The following is a 23,661-nucleotide window of genomic DNA, read 5'->3' on the forward strand; positions in this document are numbered from 1 at the left end:
ATAAGTACATTAATATTTTTTAAAGTGCTTTTTGTCTTAGAATCTTAGAGGTAAAGACAGTAACTTCATAATGATAAAAAGTCCAATTCAAAAAAGGAAGAAAACTCAATCTACATGTATATACAATAAATAATAACCCTCAACAAATATATAACAAAAAACCGACAGACCTGCAAAGAGAAACATACTCATAATCACAGTGAGAAATTTTTCCATTGTGAGAAATTTTTTAAATACTTTTCACAGTGATTAACAGAATAAGAATAAAGATCCATAAGGATAAAAGAGAACTTAACTTCTCAACACAATTAACAATCCTTCTCCTAATAGGCAAATAGACAACTGTGACTAACAAGTGCAGAATAATTTTCAAACACATAAGAAATAGTAACAAAAGTTGATCATATCCAAGGCCATAAAACGAGCCTCAAAAATTTTAAAAGGTTATGATTAGAAATAATTTGTCCTCTTATTGTACAACTACATGCTAGAAATCAATCAAAAAGATTTAAGGCCGGGCGCGGTGGCTCAAGCCTGTAATCCCAGCACTTTGGGAGGCCGAGGCGGGTGGATCACGAGGTCAGGAGATCGAGACCATCCTGGCTAACATGGTGAAACCCCGTCTCTACTAAAAATACAAAAAACTAGCCGGGCGTGGTGGCGGGCGCCTGTAGTCCCAGCTACTCGGAGGCTGAGGCGGGAGAATGGCGTGAACCTGGGAGGCGGAGCTTGCAGTGAGCCGAGATCGCGCCACTGCACTCCAGCCTGGGTGACACAGCGTGAGACTCCGTCTCAAAAAAAAAAAAAAAAAAAAAAGATTTAAAATTTTTTATCTTTTTTAGAAAGCCAATTTTAAAAATTATCTTTTTTAAAAAACCAATGAATCAAAAAAAACGCATAAGATTCAGAGTAAAGATAATAAAAACATTAAACATCAAAATTACTGCTTATAAGATGCAGCAAAAACAGTAATTATAGGGAAATTCATAGCCTATCTATGCATGCATACATACACACCCATGTGCATGCACGCGTGCGTGCACACACACACACACAAAAAGAATAAGGCTGAAAATTACTGGATGTCTACCTTAGATGATAATGCAAAAAAGAAAATAAAAAAGAATGAAGGCAGCAAAAGTCAAGACACAGCACTTTAAACATACTATTTAGAGATATGAGGATTAACTCAAAAACATACAAAAAGTAATTTCAGGATTTAGCATGTGGGAAAGGATTACCTATGTAAAACTATTTGACGCTTTAAACTTTTTCCATGAATAACTTTGACGAAAATTGAAAACCAAATTTAACAAGAGGAAAACAAGAAAGAAAAACAAAATATAACAAAAGTCCACATAGTAAATGTCACCATACTACTACAGACGTATGAATAAAAGAACTGTGAAAATGCAGAATTTTGATACTTTCAATATTCTGGCATCAAGAAACAAGAGAAAATAAATCTATAATTGTCACTATGAGTAAATAAACATAGCTTTGAAAGCATGGTAAGGATGTTGATAATTACTTTAATAATACCATACGTTGCCTTCCAATAGCATTCATTTTCCATCTGGCCACTGAATAGTGGCCTTAACACATCTGGAAACAAAGTGGGCAGCATTCAAGATTGAAACAAACACATAAAGTAATCTTAAGCATTAATGGTTGATGCTGAAAATAATATACAAATGAAAGTGGAAAAAGTCATAATTGAAACTAACTTCATTTATGTTTATTATCTTATGATCTACAAGAAATGGATACAAAGATAGCTGAAGAAATTTCTTTCAAACACATCCTACCTGGAACTAACCAATCTTTTTAATCCTTGAAAGCATGTCTTACATATCGCTGCTAAAATTCAAATACACACCTCAAAAAACAGAGCCTGAAGTATCAAATAATGCATTCCTTTGAAACTTAAAAATGACAAAGATAATCAAGTGGCAACACAATTACCTTAGAAATAATTTTTTTATTATGTCAATAAAAGACAATATGCTATTTCCCATTACATATGCTACAGAAATAGAGCTACTCTATATAAAACTTTACAGCAGAATAAACAATAAATTAATAAATGTGTACTACTTGAAATATCTGAAGTACCATCTTTTGCTTAAAGAAAATAAAAAGGAGTAACTTAGTGACAAGCTCTTTCACTCAGACCTGTCTTTACAATCTGACACTGGAGAAGCCAAACTAATGGACAAGTTGGCAGGCTGTTCATAAAGTGCCATGTAGGAAATCATCAAGGTTAGCCTATTCTGGGTGACAAATTATAATTAGAAAACAAGGACTCTAAACATAGAAAGCAAGAATAATTCATCACAACCTAAAAGAAAGAAAACTCACTTGTAAGAGAATGAGAATCAAAGTCCTGGGCTTAATACCCAAAAATAGGTTACTTTTTTCTATTCCCAAATCAAAACTACAATGTGTAATCACATGAGAGTAGTGTCCCCTTAACTAAGGTTTGGATTTCCATGGTTTCACTTACTGGAGGTTAATCACAGTCTGAAGTATTAAACGGAAAAGTACAGAAATAAACAATTCGTAAGTTTTAAAGAGTGCTCCATTCCGAGTAGCATGATATAATCTCACACCATCATGCTCCATCCCACCCAGGACATGACTCATCCTTTGTCCAGTGTATCCACAATATCTATGCTACCAACCTGTTAGTTGCTCAGTAGCCATCTGTTATCAGATCAGAAAAAACATAGTATATAAAGGGTTTGGTTTCAGGCATCCACTGGGGGTCTTGGAACCTATCTCCCATGGATAAGGGGGGCCTACTGTATATATTTCTTACATGTACAGAAAAAGTAGAATATACAGAAGAAATAGGCGATTTCTTCACACAATAATCGATTTCCTCCTCAAACCTTTTCCACAGTATTCTTCTGCCTTGATTTAGTAGTATTTGTTACTGCTGGTATTTTCAAGTGGTGCTTAGCTAGGCACAAATGTGTCACGAGAGCTAACAGATAACTGCTGTAGGTTGAATGGAAGAGAATCAACCTACACTTTCCCAAATGCCTCTTCCTGTCTTCTTTTTTTATTTTCTTTTGACAAATACCTTCTCCTTCATTCCTGCCTTGCTTCTATTACCCCTGATTTCAAAGTACCTTCTCAGGTACCTCAAATCTAGGGGGAATAACAAGATACCAGAGCAGGGAGTGGCAGGCAGGGCTGCAGAAGGTGGATAGTTGTTGCATCTTTTACGGCATCTAAGGCTTCTAAGTTCCCAAGGTGAAACCTGAATGATTAGAACCATGAAATGTAAACTCTAGGTGATAAATATTTCTTCTTTTTTTTTTTTTTAGACAAAGTCTCGCTCTGTTGCCAGGCTGCTGGAATGCAGTGGTGCAATCTCAACTCACTGCAACCTCCACCTCCCAGGTTCAAGAGATTCTCCTGCCTCAGAATTCGAGTGGCTGCAACTACAGGTGCGTGTCATCACGCCCAGCTACTTTTCTTATTTTTAGTAGAAACGGGGTTTCGCCATATTGGTCAGGTTGGTCTCGAACTCCTGAACTCAAATGATCTACCCATCTTGGCCTCCCAAAGTGCTGGGCTTACAGGCATCAGCCACCGCACCTGGCAACGAGTATTTCTTTTTTATTTCTCATCTATAACCTCACAACTATAACCTCACAAGAAAGTATTTTTCTTTAAGCAACTAGAAATTAAGTGTACGAAATTTGGGGAGCAAAGGAAGGGCTAAACAAATCTTTAAGATTATCTAGTTCAAACTCTTTGACATTTTAAGATCCTGGGCGATTTCATAGATTTATCCAAGGAATCATCACAAAAGCCAGTTAAATGCCAACAATTCGATCAACTTGACTTGCCCTATAATCCAGGCTGAATAAAAAAACTATGTCCATTAAAGTGATGAAAAAAAAACTAAAGTGACAAAAAAATGTAATAGTCCACCTTCCTTTTTTATCTTTTTCTTTTTGGAGACGGAGTCTTGCTCTTTCTCTAGGCTAGAGTGCAGTGGCACAATCTCGGCTCACTGCAACCTCCACCTCCCAGGTTTAAGCTATTCCCCTGCCTTAGCCTCCCGAGTAGCTGGGACTACAGGAACGTGCCACCACGCCCGGCTAATTTTTTTTGTATTTTAGTAGAGACTGGGTTTCATCCTGTTGGCCAGGACAGTCTCGATTTCCTGACCTCGTGATCCACCCACCTTGAACTCCCAAAGTGCTGGGATTACAGGCATGAGGCACTGCGCCCGGCCCATCTCCCCTCATTTTACAATTGCTTAACTGCAACTCAGGATGTTGACATAATTATTCAATGTCACTCAGAAAAGCAATGCTAGTTTCACTTTTTAGAAATGGAAAGAGAATAAAAACAGTGATTATCGACCTAAGCGAGAAAAAATAACTTTTTATTAAAATCAGTTAAGATGCTGAATTTTCTATATTTATACCTGAAAATCATCAACAAGCTCAGGGAAAAGGTGTTCATACATTTTTAGATCTTCTATTGTTCGTCCCGGTTCTTGCTGGGGTTTTAGTTTGTTAATATCTGTTTCAATATCATCATTCTGAAATGATAAAAAGAGTATGTTACCAGGTAAAACAAAATTTTTAAAAATTACAGAATACATTTTAGATTTGAAATGTTCCAAGTTATTAATTACATGTAATTAAAGAATAATTACTGAATAAATGCTGCATTAATTTTATCTTAAATTCAAATTTCCTTATTGCTTTGGGGTTGTTGTGTTATTGTCGGGTACTTTTGTTTTGTTTTTGTTGTGGTTACTCTAATATAACAGAGTATTTGGGCTACTGAAAACAGAAAAACTTGTGCAAAGATCAAGACTCCAGTACATCCTCCTCGTTCTCCCTTACTGCCATCATTTTGTTCATACTAAAGGGCAGTAAAACTTAAGAAGATTAAATTGGAAAACATATACATATATATGATGACGGTGATAATAAAACAGCTAACATTTATTAAGCACTGAAAATAAATGAAGCACTATGCTAAGCATTTTACATATATTATTTAATCTATTCTGCATAAGAACATTATGAAATTACCCCCATTTAACTGAAGAGGAAAATGAGCTATGGAGAAGTTAAGTCATTTGCTGAAAATTACACATCTTGCAAAGAAAGGAGTCAGGATAAAAACCAGTTAGAGTGATTCTGAAGCACCACACTGTCAGCCAGCATGACACACTGCCCCAATACAGATTAATGATGACCACATACTCTTAGAGTGCATGGGAAATAAAGTTCCTTTAGAAAAGCTCGGTGTCACCATTCGCTCTGTTTTCAGCGAGGGGAAAAGTTAGGAGTGGAACAAGAGCCAGAAATGATTTCCATGTCTCTCTAGGAAGAAAAGCAGGTGGATGTAAAGGAAAACTATGTCCTCAGAGAAACAAGATATGTACCCAGGATCATTGTGTTCTATACGCTCTTCAGAGAAGAGCTAATGAATTCCATGATAAGAGGGCAAATGTCAGCTTATCTACTACCTAAGCTATTTTCTAGGATCCTCAATGACTCTGGCCTCACACAAACTAATTATTATCTTTGTTATGGCTAAAGAGAGATAATAATACCATTTATTAATTTTCAATTGGTACTATTTTTAATTTTGTATTTACTTACTACCAGTGTAAGCTACTTATTTTTCAGCCTAATTTACAAATTTATTTTACGATACTTCAATCCTCAAAAAACTTTATATACATGTATCTGACCATACTTAACACATATTAACTACTAGTTTAAAAGAAAAAACATACTATGTATTTCTTATTATTTCATATTCAGGAATTTAGCTATTATTTACATAGTCAGTGAAAAAGATTTTCCTCATTGCTATGCATAATATTGATTTTATTTAAATATTATCATATTAATCACTGTATCATTGTATAATTATTACATGAATATGTAATTTAATCTCTTTAAATTACACATTTATGAACCAATAATGTAATAATTTTCCTGTTTAACATCTAATAGAATACATAATGTTTCTAAAATAAAAAATAATTTACAAAGGTATTCTTTTCTCTAAACTTACTAGTTCAATATTTGATATCGTTTTGTGAAAATATGGTCTTACACAGGTGGCTCTTTATTTGGGGGAAAAAAAAAAAAAAAAACAGACTTTACCTGTAAAACAGGCATAATGAGGAAAGAAAACTGTAACACTCCAAAAGCTCAACAGCAGGGAATTTTGTGTCTTGGTTTAAGAAGAAACAGTAGTGAAGAACTACTTACAGACTCATCAGAAAAAAAAACAAAACAACCTGCTACCACTCCTTAAAAGTTCTGCTAGTTAAGGAAGGAACAAAGAGTGCACTGGAACTTATATACGGTCAAGTTGTGGCTATCTGGAGATGAATCTTCTAGAAGCTACCAGTTTCTATAAAGGCTCCAAACTCTGAAAAATCCGGGGCAAAGAAAATGGAATCACAGTAAAAAAAAGTTACTACCATAAGAGAACACAAATAAATAATATTCCTACTACAATGTAGCAGTTCACCTGAAGGATGAAGGAATAGGATTCAGATAAAAAGAGGAAAAATTGAGTAACGTCTAAATGTAAAGTCAATGAGAATAAGAGGCAGGGCAGAAGTAGGAAAGAAAAAGAAGATAATAAAGCTCAGCAGTCTCAAAAAGCCAATAATTCTTTAGTTCTTGAAGAAAAATTATCTTTTAGTACAGTATAGTGGTGAAGAGTGGACATTCCACTAGACTGCTTTCTGAATCCTGGCTCCACCTCTTATAAACTAGACTGAGAAGCTCTCTCTTCCTCTGTTTTCTATGTGCTTATACAACCTGTACTTACCTCATACAGTTGCTATGAGGATCTAATGGTTACTATGTATATGTAAAGAGTTTGGACTAGCACAGTTAAGTGTTCAATAACAAAATGTATTTTGTTCTTATTACTGTAACTGCTGTGTTAAGTAGGGAAAACGTGAGCAATCACTGATAGCCCAGTGAATAATACAAGCTCACAACTACATTTTCCAAAGATGTCAATGTTATAAGACAAAGAAATCTGCAGAAACGTTCCAGATTAAAGGAGACTAAAGAGACCAGATAATTAAGTGCAGTACCTGATGCCAGGACACAGATGTAGTTTAGATTGGCTAACTTGACAGTTTCGTCAAAGCTTGCTTTGGTGACCACATTTGCTGGTTACAAAATTGGTTCTGTATCTATTAAGACAGAAATCTTCCAATATCTTAACTTCTATCTCCAAAGTGAATCAAATACTCAGTGTACCCCAATTTTGATACAGTTTTGCAAGACAAAAATGGTCCAAACAGGCAAAAGTCAAATTAATCCCTCCTTCCCCACCAAAAAAAAAAAAAAAAAAGCAATAAGCTAAACAGCTAGCAAAAGAGACCACTTTTCTGCAGATGCTAGAGTGGTCCTCTCTCAATAAATAAAGCATAACATAGACTTGCTAGGCTTCCAGAGGTACAATGAAACTCCGAAAACTTACCTGCCTCCTTTACCTAACATCTTATGTAATATGACAATAATTTTATATTTTCTCAATAACATTTTTTTCACTTCCTTGTTCAATTAACTGAAACCTAAGAAGCATTATGCAAACACTAATTCTCACAAAAACGAATCCATTATAGACTACTTTCCTACTGTTTTTGTATCCCCAAAAGATTGCTGACAAAGGGTAATAATGCATTTTGAAATAAGTTGTCACAATAGAGTTTCAGATCACTTTCCTTCAATTTTGTAGATTTCAAAATCTAAGGCAGAAAGGTTCGATAAAACCTTTCTGGTCAGAGAGAGTGAAAACAAGTTACTTTAAGGTCCTTTTCAGACCAGTGGATTTAAACCAATATCATCTACCCCTTTAACTGCATAGTCATCCACGGTAAAAAGATATGGACAAAGTAAAACCTACAATTACATATATATTTATTTACCCAATTTTTGTTTTACAACTGTAGTATATCATTTATAAAGCTAACTAATTACAGAAATTTATACTAACCTTAAAATTTTGATCTAGGTCATCTTCATTCTCAGTTTCGTTTTCAGCTTCTACATCAATATCATCGTTGTCATCACTTTCATCTACTACGTCATCCACTATGATACAAAATGTGCTATAAGTAGGTCAGAGGTAAGCATTCTACAACATGCATAGCCAACAGTAGAATGTGACTTATATAAAGTATTTCAATCACCAAAGAAAAAGTAAATGAGATTTCTTATTTAAAATGTCTCTAAGGCTGTCCCAGCTATTGACAAACCAATGAGACAATATGAGAAAGTGCTTTAAAATTTGGAAAGCACAGTAAAGATGAATTGTACTAATGTTCTCGGTTTTTAAAAATAATGTCTTACATTGCAACAGCCTGAATGAAACATCTTGTTTTCTATTTATTATAAATTTCAATGACTCACTTCATCCCTTTATAATTGAACCCCTCTCTATTTGTTTCAATGATGGTCATGTGCCACATACTGTGCTATGTGCTGGGAATTTTTTCCAAAGATGTGTAAATCGGGGTTGTCTAATCTTCTCGTTCCCCTGGGGCACACTGGAAGAGGAAGAATTGTCCTGGGCTACACATAAAATACACTAATACCAACGATAGGTGGTATGCTTAAAAAAAAAAAAAATGACACACAAAAAACCTCATATTGTTTTAAGAAAGTTTATGAATCTCTGTTGGGCCACATTCAAAGTCACTCTGGGTTGTATGTGGCCCATGGGCGCGTGTTGGAAAAGCTTGGTGTAAATATAGTCGCTTCCCTCAGGTAGCTCATGAGGTTAAAGAGCAGAAAGGAGTAAACATGTAATTATAGTACCAAAGATAAACACTAACGAAGCCATAAACTCCAAAATGCTATGGGAAAACGAGGAATGCAGTAACTAACTGTAAACTGCTTGGCACCAAGGGGCTTGATGCTGACCACTTCACAGAACAGGTGATATTTAAGCAGTATCTTGTAGAAAGTATAACAGATTTCTATGTGAATGTAATGGTGGGTGATTTTGGCTTTTAAGAAGAGGAAATACTACTACTAAAATAAGGAAGTGAAATGGTATCTTTAGAAAATAACAAAAAGTATAACTAGGATGAAGAATATGCTTATGAAAGTAATGAAAGGAAAATAAAGAATTAAAAATTGAATTATGTTACATAGTAGGCCAAGTGGTTTTGACTTTCAATATTAAGAAGATAGGCACTGAGAATTTTCAAGACAAGAATGGCTTAATTCAATGTTAAGAGGTGAGAGAGAGCATATGGGTGGAGGGTGACCAATAAATAGGAAAAGAAAAAAAAACAACACTGTCCAGACCATTATAGCAGTAACAGGAATGAAACAAGAATATCTCAGGGAGTAGAATGTAAAAGGACATGGGACCATGGATGTGGGGGAGACAAGGGAAGAAGAGGGAGAGTACTTGGAGGATTCTCATGTAAAAAACAGCTTCTAAACAAAGTAGAATATATTTTTAAAAGCTATTTTTCCAAACTCTTTTTCACTTCCACTTCCAATGCGACTTACAGCAGTGATTAACTGGCCGCCTTAGTATTTGTTCACCTCCCCTTCCTTTTAGTAATTGAGCCCCTGAGTTTTAGCTATGGAGACTCCAGCCTCCCTTGCAGCAGTCATAGCCATATATATGACCAATTTTTGGCCAATGGTATAGGAGGCAAAGTGATAAATACAAATTCTAGGTCACATGCTTTAAAAAGAAAATTGTCTTCTCCATTTTTTCCATTCGCATCTTCCACATGAGGAAACCACATAGGAGAAGGTTAAAAACACAATAAAAACAACCTGTTTTCTTTGATAACCCAGTAGAGGTCTACTGCCTAGGACCACCTGTCTATCTTCTGGACGGATATGTGGGGGGAGAAAAATTCTATGTTGTAGCAGGATAGCACAGGGGTTCTGGAAACAAAATACTTGAATTCAAATCCTAGCTCCCCAGCTTACTAGCTATCTGACCTTGAGCAAGTTATACCAATTATTTGTCTTCGTTTCTTTGTCTATAAAATGGAGATATCTACTCATAGTATCTTTGTGAGCATTACAGGAGTTAATATATGTAAAGTGCCAGGCAAAGAGTATGTGTTACACAAATGTTTATTACTGTTGCTGCTTGAGGGACTGTGCTACTGGGTCTCTTTGTAACAGCAGTTTAGTCAACCCTAACTAATACAGGTACAAATATAAAAAACAAACCACCTCAAATTCTTAGAAACAGATAACAAAACATAAATATTCGTATTTCACATGGTAACCTGGGTTGATTTATACTTATGCCCTAACAACAGTTGGTCATGGATAAACAAGGGAAGAACTGACATTTGGAAGAAGAGAAGGAAGAAAATAACTCCTAGGAAAAAAGAAAGGGATTGCATTAAGAAAATCCTACTGCAAATAGGAAAAATGACTGCTTGGAAAGAAAGGGAGAGGAGAAAATGGAGTTCAGCATCAGAGAGAAAATATGTTTTCAATTTTTAGTCAAGCCTTTCAAATATTTTCCTTTGTATGATGTTTTCCTTTGGGTTTATACTCCAGATATGAAATGCCATATAGCTTAGAATATCTGAGACCTTCTCTGCTATTTCAAAGATCCATTCATTATACCGGTACCAATAATTAACAATATTAATTATTGTAACTAATCAAATTAAAACCAAGGAATATAAATCAAAATTCTTACTGGTTTTCAAAATGTCCTTGGCTTATTTATAGTAAAAACAGAAATACAGAAAACAAATATCTATCAGTAGGAAACCAGTTAAATTATACTATGACTATATGATGTAGTCATTAGAACAGTCTGCACATTCTATAAGGATTGGGAAAGTACATTACGGGAAATTTATTTTGTTGTTGCTATTGTGCCTATAAATGTGATCTACTTTCCCTTTATGTTTTCTAAGTGGTTTTTGTTGATGCATATATACACACACAGAGGAAGGCTATTGAATTTTATTCATTTTTCTTGTAAATAGTACTTTACTGTTCTTTTGTGTAAGCCATGTTTTTATGATTGATTTGCTTGGATTTTCTATATAGATAGTAATATCCTCCACAGACACTGATAAATTTATCTCACTCTTTTAATGGTTAAGACTTTCTTTTCCCTATTTTACTGACTTAGCTAGAGTTTTCAAAACTATGGTAAATAATAATGGTTGAGAGAGGCATCCTCTAACATTTCATTACTATTTATGATATTGGCTATTGATTTGAGTTAGATAATACTTGGATTGGTCAGGAAATATTCCTGGTTTCCTTAAGAAATTTTTCTAGACTGATACGATTTTTATGAAATCTTTTCAAGGTATTTACTGAGATGATCATTTTTGTCCCTTTGATCTACTGATAATACATTTTACTAATTAAAGTCTTACTATTACAATAAACTTACTTCCTTAAAAATCATCTTTACTTGGGCAAGGTGTCCCACACGTAAACAATACTGCTCAACTAGATTTGCTAATACTTTAGGATTTTAATATTTATTTTAATGAGTGACAGTGATCTGTAGGTTGTTTCAGATTAATCTTAGCAGATTATGTTTTCAGCATCATGCTAGCTTCTAAACTTTCCTTTTTTTTTTTTTTTTTTTTTTTTGCTCTGGAAAATAAAGCATAGGAAAATTTCTTGAAAGTTTGGGAGAACTAATCTATGAAGTCATCACCAACCGATGTCTTCACTAAAGAAGCTTGATTGCATATTCAATTTCAAGTTTTTTACTATTTAAGTCAATATTAGTTACTCATATTTTCCTAAAATATTGTCCATTTCAATCACACAGTGACCCTTGAACAATCTAAGTTTGAACTGTGCAGGTCTATTAATAAACAGATTTGCTTCTGCCTCTGTCACTCCTCAGACAGCAAAACCAACCCCTCCTTTTTCTCCTCTTCCTCGGTCTATTCAACGTGTAGACGACAAGCATGTAAACCTTTATGAAAACCACCTCCACTTAATGAATAGTAAATATGTTTTCCCTTCCTTATGACTGTTTCAATAACATTTTCTTTTGTCTAGCTTACTTTGTTGTATAGAATATAACACATGTAACATAAAAAATATGTATTAACTGTTTATGTTATCAGTAAGGTTTCTGGTCAACAGGTTACTAGTAGTTAAGTTTTGGAGGAGTCAAAAGTTCTATGCAGATTTTCAACTGCACGGAGTCGATACTGCTAGTCCCCAAGTTGTTTTAGGGTCAAGTGTGTATTCAAATGTATTCGCAGGAGTTGCCTTTAACATCTACTTGGACTGATTTAACCACCTCTATTTACTTTGCCACCAAGGTAGAGGTATATTAAAAACCACCACCAACACTGTTTCTACCAATGTCTTTCTGTTATTCAAATGATTATAGTTTTATCCACTTTTAGTATTTGGCACATGTGTTATCTAGCTTGCATAAAATAATCTTCACTGCCTCGTTTTAAACATTTTTTATTCTGTATTCGTGTTTTGTATTAACAGTAATACTCTCCTCACCACTTTTGGGCTAGGAAATAACACATACATATTTGCTAATCTGTTTACTTTAAAGCTTTCTATCCTGCTGTCTTAAGAGACTTCACATGTACCAACTAGTCGGATTTTCTTTTTTAACCCAATCTGGGAGTCTCTTTCCTTTAATAGGAGTATTTCATCCATTTAGACTTATTACTGAAACTGATCTGCTTGTACTTGCTTAGCATTTAGTGCTCTCAGGATGTTGTGCACCTTTGAAATTTACTTGCTTTTACACAGCAATGATGGACCCCTATAATTTCGCATCAATTTTCAAAGTGTCCATTGTCTCCAAAGACCACCCATGTATTTCTATGGGTCAATGGACTCCTGTTTAAAGATCTCTGTTCTAGATGTTACTTCTACATTTGGAGAATATATATTTAGACTATTCATATAATTTTCATTTTAGAAATGCAAGAATAATATTAGGAAATCTGTCAATACCAATTTTAGCTCATTTATGTAAACACCCACCTTATAATAATTGTATTATGTATCTTTTGCCAACAATTAGTTAACATGCTCCATAATAATACCATAACAACTATTTAGTATTATATAGTTAACAGATTATAATGTTTAATACAAATACTCTTAGGTAATGTCTACATTCTTGACATCTCTAACTCATCATTTGACTGGCTGGAGTAATATTTCACATAATTACTTCAGGAAGGGCATGTCATACTTCAGGAAGAATATGTCACCTTCACATATGGTGACAACTAATAAAGGTCCAGAAATCTTGAGTCAAAACCCTTTCCTTCAAATCTCCACAGATGCAGCATTTAACATTCAGAAGAGTAAGTATCAACATCGGGTTGATTCATTCATTCAACAAACATTAAATGTATTTATTATGTCCCACACAATCTAAAGGATGCTGAAGACAAAATGAAAAAAACAATAGCCCTATTGTGATATATATTTGATCTTTGTCCCAGGTTCCTGGCACACAGCTGCTAAATCCCTTAGAATTTCCTAGGTAGAGGAGCGTCTTTTGTTCTAATGATATGACTCTTGGTGGGCCCCTTGATAACTTCAGGATAGAGGCTGGTCACTAGAAAGATCAAGGCCTGATTAGACAGTTGGAACTTCAGCCCCACTCCTCAACCTCTGAGGAGAGAGGAGCTGGGGACTGATTTTATCAAAAATAGCCCCAAGCAATCATACCACATAATGGAACCTCCTCGAAAACCCTAAACAATGGTATAAAAGCTCAGAGTTTTGGCCGGGGGCAGTGGCTCACGCCTGTAATTCCAGCACTTTGGGAGGCTGAAGCGGGCAGATTACGAGGTCAAGAGATTGAGATCAGCCTAGCCAACAGGGTGAAACCCTGTCTCTACTAAAAAATACATAAAAATTAGCTGGGCATGGTGGCGTGTGCCTGTAGTCCCAGCTACTTGGGTGGCTGAGACAGAAGAATCACCTGAACCCGAGAAGCAGAGGTTGCAGTGAGCTGAGATCATGCCACTGCACTCCAGCCTGAAGACAGAGCGAGACTCCATCTCAAAAAAAGGAGAAAACAACATACCACTCAGAGTTTCTGAGTTGGTAACACATCATGGTGCTGGGAGGGTGGTGTGCCTGGAGAGGGCACGGAAGCCCCACACCCCTTCTCTTATACCAGGCTCTATGCATCACTTCCATTTGCCTGCTCTCGAGTTGTATCCTTTATAATAAACCCATAACCATAAGTAGAGTGTTCCTGAGTTCTATGAGCCATTCTAGCAAATTACCAAACTTGAGGAACAGGTTGTGAAAACCCCCACCCCCATCAACTTTATTGCCAATAGGTCAGACATACAGGTAGTCCAGACTTGTAATTGTTATCTAAAGTGGTGGCAGTCCTATGGGACTAAACCCTTACCCTGTGGGTCTGTACTTACTCCAGGTGTTCAGTGTCAGAACTGAACTGAATTGCAGAACACCCAGCTGGTGTGTGAAGATATGGAGAATTGGTTGGTGGGAGGACAAAAGACACATATTTGGGGTCAGAAATGCTGCGAGTAAAAGAGCTCAGACCTACCCTTGTGGACTCACATTCTAGCTGAGGAAGGTAAATAATAACAAAGACTGTGAAACATATAATGAAGCCTGACGTGAGAAAATAATGAAATACAAAGCAGTGGCAAGGGTGCGTAGTCCCAGCTACTTGGGAGGATGAGGTGGGGGGATCTCTTGAGCTCAGGACTTCAAGATCAGCCTGGGAAACACAGGGGAAGGAAGGAAGAAAAGGAGGAAGGAATAATGGAAATAGAATGAGGGTATTTTCCTAGTATCTATACACTTGCTATTAGAACCCTCCTCTCCCATCTGAATCATGAAGGCTTGTCAGTCAAGGTAAATATGCATTTCTAGTCCAGTGACTCATTGGTCTGAGAAGCAGGCATAAAAGGAACCAAAAGAAAAATATAACTTCTCATTTGTTCCCATGTTTGGTGAATTTGCTGCACTAGAGGTCAGCTTCCTCTATCCATCAATCCAGACACTAAAGAAAGAATTTGCGGGGGCATATCCTACCTCCTTCCTGGTGTTACTACTGGCCGCAGCACAGGAAAGCCTCACCAGCTTTCCACCAGTGAGAACCACCACTTTAACCCCCACGATCCTACGCTGATATAGGAAAGAAAGGGATTCCAACTGCTTCCTGATTGTCCCCCCAAATTGGTGCTGACGGCACCTCAACTTTAGCAGATAATGCATTCCTAGAAGTCTGATGCTGCTCCTGCATTTATTCACAGCTCCACCACATTTCTTGCATGTTCTGTATTTGTTCCATGCCCCTTTTACCTAGTTTTCAGATTTGGTACAGATTTTCTCCTGTAAAAGGCTGTCGGTAATTTCAAATGGAATGGAAGAAGGGTATTGGACCATTGCTTTTACTTAGCTTTCTTACTCATAAGTCCTAGACTTAGTCTTAGACTTTTCAACATTTTAAAGGAGGTTTCTAAATAATCCATTTTGATATTTTGTGTCAAACTGTGTTTTAATAATTACATATTTTAAAAATAAAAACGTAATAGTACCCTATGACATATACCATTAACAAATTTATATCAAGGATAATGAAACTAATATAATTCCTTTAAAACTATTTTAAAACACTTGCTTCAAATAAGAATTTTTATATATAAAGAATCTTCAAATTTTTTTTCAAAAAAGTAATCAACTGACAAGAAAATACTATAGAAATTCTATTAAAAGCCGGGACTACTTTCTCTTCTTCACTCTGGTAGATGTTATCAAAGAAATTCTTCTTCCCCACATAAATAAACTTAAACTCTTACTTCCTCTACTGTATACCTACAGTATAATATGGAAAATGACAAATAGTCTGCCTCAGATAATTTCATATTTTCATCCAAGTCAGTCATGTGCAAGTTTTTGTTAAGCATAAAACCATAGTAATTTTGATTAATTTTTTTTAACTTAAGAAAAAAAAATTCACTGAAAAGTTACAAATGTAAACCCAAACACAATTACCTAAACATTTAATGTTTATATTTTTACACTTTAAAAACATACATAAGTTGGGCCGGGTATGGTGGCTCATGCCTGCAATCCCAGCACTTTGGGAGGCCAAGGCAGACAGATCACTTGAGGTCAGGAGTTTGAGAACAGCCTGGCCAACGTGGCAAAAACCCATCTCTACTAAAAACACAGAAATTACCCAGGAGTGGTGGCACATGCCTGTGATCCTGGCTACTCAGGAGGCTGAGGCAGAAGAATTGCTTGAACCCAGGAGGCAGAGGTTGCAGTGAGCTGAGATTGCACCACTGCACTCCACCCTGGGCAACAGAGCGAGACTCTGTCTAAAAAAAAAAAAAAAAAAAGTACGTAAGCTATCAAATAATGTTCCTATGTGAAGCTTAATTATTTCACAATTCACATTTGCATATATACAACACATCCCACACCATTTTGCTTAATTATTGCCTCCAATTTCTTATATTTAAAGCAATGCTTAAATAAAATAAAATGTGAATGTTTATCATGTTCATTAAGGCCTTCCTTTGCTGAGGAGTTAGACATAAATTAAAAAAAAAAAAATGACAGGGTCACATAATTCTAAGAATGTACAAAAAGCAGCAGTAACCCTGTGATCCTACCTTCAGGGGGTAAGCTGTAGAGCTGAGCCACAGGACCAGTCACAGGAATAACAGGCAACTGGAAATGAAAAGAACTTTTAATTGTTGGGAGTGGCAGTCGATTTTTTGGGAAACACTTCCTCATTATCAGACTGGAGGTATTGACAAGAGGATCCAGAGTCCTGACTGCCAGACATTCCTGTTTTTAAAAAAAAAAGAAAAAGAAAAAGAATGGTTTTGATGAATAACTGAACCAATTTTACTTTACTTCAAAAAGTAATACATTAATAATTTTCTAGAAACAAATATCTCAAAAACCAGTATTTTAACACAGAATAATTAAAAAATAGCTTTACTATTCAGAATTATCTATCTGTAAGTAAGAACCCCATGTGGCAAATTGAGAAGAACTTTTCCTTAAATATTTCACTAAGCAGAAATCAGTACCATCTTTGGAGTGACTTGGGGGGACACTTAGCAAGCCTAGGGCATAAAATAAAAAAGACAATTTAAGGGAAAAGGGGGAAAAAAGATTAAGCAAGAAAATTTGAAAAGTGCAAGAAATTGAAAAACAACAACAACAAAAAAACATGCATTTGACTAAACCTTCCTCAGAACTGTATCAGTTAGCATGCAATAATACCTCTCATAAGTTGGCTATTCACCTTATAAAAGGATAGCCTGAATTTCATAATATAAAGGTTTTTTGTTTTTTGGTTTTTTTTGAGACAGAGTCTCACTCTGTCGCCCAGGCTGGAGTGCAGTAGCGCAATCTCAGCTCACTGCAAGCTCTGCCTCCTGGGTTCATACCATTCTCCTGCCTCAGCCTCCCGAGTAGCTGGGACTACAGGTGCCCGCCACCACGCCCAGCTAATTTTTTGTATTTTTAGTAGAAAGAGGTTTCACTGTGTTAGTCAGAATGGTCTCAATATTCTGACCTTGTGATCCACCCGCCTCGGCCTCCCAAAGTGCTGAGATTACAGGCGTGAGCCACCACACCTGGCCCACAATATAAGGTTTTAAGAGTCTGAGTACCATCCTGGTATCTAATCTGGAGAAGGGTTAAGGGACATGGGATATGAAACTGTCATGTAACAATAGTATTATTAGTGACAATTGACATTTAGATGGTACTCTGATACACTGTAAAAGTTTCCATATACATTTTCACATCTGACCTGTCAAAACAAATGAGAAATTAAGATCAGAAATGTTAAGTGCCATAAACCAAGTCACCTAACTCTTCCTCATATATAAAATATCCATCAATGTCTATACTAGGAATAGTAAAAACAAGTGCATATGATTGACCTAGAAAAGAAAAAACTAAGCTAAACATAAAATATGTGTTCAGATATCTTAACTCTTGTCACATAAAAATAGGTTGTGTTTGTCATGTGTAAGACCAGGAGGGCACAATCAATATAACTGACTGATATTTTCAAAAAGACAGCTTTCTTTCTAATAATTATAGCTTTCTTTTAAAAAAACGCGGGTGGGGTTGCACTGCAACATCCTCATTCCCCATAGCTGACAGTCAACACAGATGCTGGAAAAGATCTCACTAAATATATTGTCAAAAATGTTTATGCTTAAAATGGCTGGCTGATCTAGCACTCCCAGTTCCAGGTTTCATTTTTATACCTTCTCTATTCAAAGAAGCCTCTATCCAGCAGGAAAACATGCACAACACTCACAGACAACAAAGCTGCTCCACAGGCTATAAAGGATCCACAGATACCTCATGAGAGGAGCATACAACACTGAGTACAGCCAACTACACATCCTAGAAAACATGGCTTCATAGAATCCCCTCTTGCTAAGTGGATGAATTTCTACTTCTTTCTTTTGCCTTTCGAAGAAAATTTCACATTGCAGAGCTGTGCACGGACCATTTCCTCCAACTCAGCCTGAGGCCACATGTGAGAAATAATGTGTGTCTTTCACTTTTAAGATTTTCACATGTGTCTTTTACTTTTAAGATTTTCACATGTGTCTTTTACTTTTAAGATTTTCACATGTGTCTTTTAAGATTTTCACGTGTCTTTTACTTTTATTTTTCATATGTGTCTTTTACTTTTAAGATTTTCGAAAAATGCATTTATCATGTGTATATGTTTCTGAGTATTTGTACACTAATTCAGTTTTCTTAACAACCAAATCATATCTTTAGTACATAATCAGGATAAGAAGAAGAAAATAACTCACTTGTGAAGTGTTATACAGAATTTTCATCCCATTGGCATCAATAAATGCTTTTCTTCCCAACTTGATGTTTGTAACACTTTTTAAACTCTGTAAAATTCCTTTCCGAATGAGCATGTTTCTATGCCGGTTATCATGGCGGTGCCAATCTACATAAATTGTTAAAAGCACTTGGACATATCCTCTGTCTACAGCTCTCCTGGCATTTGTTTCTTTAACAAAAGAAAATTGAGAAAGAATATTTTTTAAATGACGAGAGAGAGTGGTAGAATAAATCAAATTTAAAATATTACCTCAATAGTATGATGGATACTTATAATTTTTTTCCCAAAACAAATGACAACCACATATTTAAATTTTTTCTAACAAAACAAATATGAAGTTCCAGAGAGCAAATTACAACCTCTTCCAAAATCTGCCTGTATACTGTTTCACAATTTATAAATATCAAAATCTCTTTACTAAAATTAGAGGAACATCTTTTTAAATGCTTTTGTTTACTAACAAAAGCTTCATGTATTTTAAAATTTATGAATATACTGATTTTTGTTACACCAAATGAAATGTATAAGCTTTCTACTTCCTAGTTGTGAATGTGATTTTTAGAAGATCCGCTATCATTTTTATAATTTATACTACAAACTTTATGTTCCCACTGAAATAAACCCTATTGAATTGTAGCTTCTATTGCAAACTTTGTTTCCACTAAAATTAATTGCTCTAATTACTCCACAATTATATAAATATTCATACTAAAACAATGCTCATTTAAAAATACTTACATAACTTTTTTAGTAAATGAAATTTAAGGAGCATTACATGATTAGAGAATAGTGCTTTGTGGCTTTCTAGTCATTAGATTTTTACTGCAGTAAGAACTACACTAAAGGTTTTTGTAAATACTCAATTTTATTGGAGTAGAATTAACAAATCCACGTTTGACCTAATTTTATTATTTTTAAAAGTATAGTATTTAAAATTATTAACCATAGGGTGTATTTTACTCAGATAGTGGCAAGGGAATCACATCAGAGCAACATACCAACTCACCCAATGCTACTCTGGCGGGTTAATTACAAGGAGCGCAAGATCATGTGCAATACCCATCTGAGGTGGTTTAATTACAAGGAAATACTAATCTTTTCTTAATCTCAAATATACCTATAAAATAACCACTAGGTTCACAGTATGGACACTAAGATAATGCAATAGTAAGGCTCCAATGATTTTAGTTGCCTGAATTATCAGTTTCTAAATGTGCTAGTACAAACCTAAAACACAACACTGAGATGAACTTATTAATTCCCTTTCAGAACTACGTTCTGACATTAGGCAGAAGACATTTACTAGAGCTAGAGAAAAGATTTCTTAAGTGAAGGCTTTAAACCCTCTATTGTGTCTACAATAGCTAGTGTGCTAAGGCTGTGGCTGTTTACAAAATCACTTCCATTGTTTTGACCAAGAAAAGCTTCATACATTTTACATGAATATACGCTTTGTTTATACCAGTTGGAAATAAGCCTTTAGTTTACTAGCTGTGAATGTGATTTTGTTAAAAGCCATTATGATCATTCTAATTCCTATTACAAACCTTGTGTGTTTCCACCATGATTCCCAATAGCCTAAATGGTATTTATGAGAAATATTAAAATTCTTCATGAAAGATCAAGAAAGAAACTTGCCCATAATTCAAACACAGGTGCTGAGTGCCCCTTAAAGGAAGTGAACTGAGCTACATGCAATCTGTGCTGAGCACAATTAAAACATTAGTAAAGGGAACTTTATTCATGTATTCAGTGTACCAAACTCACAATTAGCCTATGTCTCTTCTTCCCTCTCTAAAATCTAATTGATCCTTTTAAAGAAAATGATTGCTCCTCCCCACCAAAACCAAAACAAAATTTGAAAAATAAATGAGAATGCTCCAAAATGCCATGATTTGTTTAAAAATATGCAGTACACTACTAAATTTTATTTTGCATCATTCAATTTTCATCCTATTTAGGGCTATGTGTCATCTGAAAATATATTAAATATAAACTGAAGTCATTCTACTTGTCAGTTACATTTCTTATTCTGATGGAATAAACAGGTATGTTTGCCCACCACCCTCGTTTGAAAAAGCAGGGAGTAAAAAGGAGACTACTAAAAACTGAAAATATTAAATTACAGTCATCATGAATTAATTGATTTCTATAAAATACTTGCAACTTATGAGAATTTTAGCTTTTACTAACTTAGAATTAATGACTTTGCTATCAGTGATCCTGAAAATTAGTAAGCTTTAATAAAACTTTAGTTTTAACAGCTATTCTAATCTACTCCAAATCAAAAGTATTTGCCCATATTAAGAATTAATCTTTATACAGTTTAAACCACAAACTCAGGACCCATCAAAGCAAAGCTAAAAATATCTTCTAAAATTAATCCACATGTGATCTTGGTCTAAAGCTTACCACATCATATATGAAAATAGAGCTACACAGCTAATCTAATTGAGTGTCATATACTTCATTTGAAAAATAAAGTTGTTAAATGAGAATTATATTATTTACTACTAATACCTAAGGTGATTTTTTAAATTTAATAAATCATTACCAAATATTAGATTTTTGATCATTTCATTATTTGCTATTATTAAAAAAAAAAGAATTCTGGTAATTCAAATGTAAGGGCAAGTTGGTCTCACCCCTGACAGACAGTTCTTGATGAGCTAGCTATTAATTATGTTTCCCTTGTGGAGGGTGGAATGTGGTGGGGACATACAAAAGTCACCCAGCCACCAACACAGATTGTTAAGACCAAATGTTACTGTGATTAAACAAAATGTTTATTTAATCAACCAATAGACCCCTGAAGCCCAATAAAAAAATATTTAAAATAAAGATACTCAGTATCTTGGAGAGAAACAATATATATAAGTACAGACGATTACTCTCCAAAAGCATAAGACATATCTACTCCAATGCTTCAATTCTGATAAGGAAAACAGTGCTTTCTTTTGTAAATGAATTAGGCTGTAAATGTATATTGTCACATTTTCTAAATGTTATGTAAACTTACATTTATGGCAGAAATAAAATTTGTAGGGTTCTAAGTTACTCACAAAATCAGAGATAGTAGTTGTTAAAGATATTTCTTATAGTAAAAGTTCAATACCATGTTAGCTTTACTTTCAAAACATGATACTTATATATTTTCCTCTACTAATGGATCGTAATGTTATCTAAATTACTTAGAAATAAGAAATCAATGTGCTTGACTAAATTATACAAATGTACTAAATAAATTATAGCTCAAAAACATAATATGGTACTAGTTATGATGCATAGCAACTACGCTAAAAGGAAAAATCAATTTTGACATTAGAATATTATAAACCAGTTTTATTACTATAGTCTAAATCTACATTTCCAGTTTCTTTAACATAGTAAATAGAATTCTCAGAAAAATAGTATCTAGTATTTCTAGTATTTAAAAACTTACTTGATTTTAGCAATGCAGCAAGAGTGTCTAAAGCAACCCTGTCAACACAACAAGAAAACACAAACAACAACAAAACTAGTAAAATTAATCTACAATAGTAAATTCATACAATCTTTTTCAATAAGTCATTATTCTATTATCTATTCCAAAGTTTATTCTTTTTTAAGTTAATTATACATGGTATTTCTCTGTATGCATCTCTCTCTTCAGCTTAAAATTGGATATGAAAAAGATTGAAATATCAATAGATGGGAACAAAAAAATGTTTTGAGAAAGAAAAAGAAGGAAATTAACAATGTCTAAGTTTTTGCCAGAAGTTAGATGAACGGAATCATTCATCAGCCTCTGTATCTGACCTGAGAGTTAACAAAGGAACCACTCTATTAAAAATCATACGCCGTGACTTGCAAAGGAATTAAAAACAAATCTTAACACGAGTTTATAACAACAAAATTCTATAGATATTCTAACTTTCTGACTTGAAAGTTATTTCCGTTCTATTGAGGTATATATCCTCCTATTTAAGGCCATAACAAAGGAAAAATATTTTGGAACTTGAAGGTTGGGGAGAAGTATGAGCCCTTACCATTTTTCAGCTATGACGCACCAAGATGAGTAAGAAGCCTAAGTAATATCTCAAAAACTCTTACTGTCCCTTAGAGGACAAAGCAATCACCCCCAAAATCGAAAGTATTTAAATTGTATTTGAACATAAATAGTCACACACAGTGAAATCAACTGCCATTAATCAGCTGTAAAAATACACATAATATCACCAAGGAAAACCTGTAATTCAAATCGCTTATTTTTAATCAGTTACTGAAGAAATGGCACTTAATTTCAATAATTTTTAAAATGTAAGGCACATATTATGGTACCTCTTGGTAATACAGCAACAATTACAATTATTTTGCATTAAAATTGTGTATATTATGAAACAATCATTTCACTCACCATTAAGCATTTGTTGAATGCCTACTTGATAACCACAGTAGCAAGTTCTTCATGGTTATAAAATTAGAAAACAAACTTATCTCTTCCACAGATAATTTTACAATCTACATAATGTAATAAAAGAGCACACCTATGAAAAAACTGCTCAAGAAATTAAAAACAAAAAGGAAGTAATAAAGTAAAAGTTGCATACATCAGCAGTAAAAGGGAAGTAGCATGACTAGGTGTAAGTAAAGGTAAAGAGCATAACAGATTACAAGACTTAAGATGGGTAGGTAAAGTTCATAGCAAAATTTGAAACAATAATCCAGGACTAGGCACACGGTAAGTGCTTAACAAATGCCCAGTAAGAGGAAGTTCTTAATGGCTACACTTGCATTTAC

At 34.6% G+C, this 23,661-nt stretch overlaps 1 protein-coding gene across 1 annotated transcript in view; it reads right to left on the reverse strand.

Annotated features, from left to right (window-relative positions):
* Window positions 1-23,661, reverse strand: part of AGTPBP1 (ATP/GTP binding protein 1) — a 199,417-nt gene that overhangs the window by 96,815 nt on the left and 78,941 nt on the right. The window contains 5 exon segments of the mRNA XM_025360322.1: window positions 4,451-4,567; window positions 8,020-8,117; window positions 16,655-16,832; window positions 18,842-19,050; window positions 22,325-22,362. Coding sequence (XP_025216107.1) covers window positions 4,451-4,567; window positions 8,020-8,117; window positions 16,655-16,832; window positions 18,842-19,050; window positions 22,325-22,362 — 640 coding nt within the window.

The sequence above is a fragment of the Theropithecus gelada genome, chromosome 15 (genome assembly GCF_003255815.1).
Source record: "Theropithecus gelada isolate Dixy chromosome 15, Tgel_1.0, whole genome shotgun sequence".
Lineage (NCBI taxonomy): Eukaryota > Metazoa > Chordata > Mammalia > Primates > Cercopithecidae > Theropithecus > Theropithecus gelada.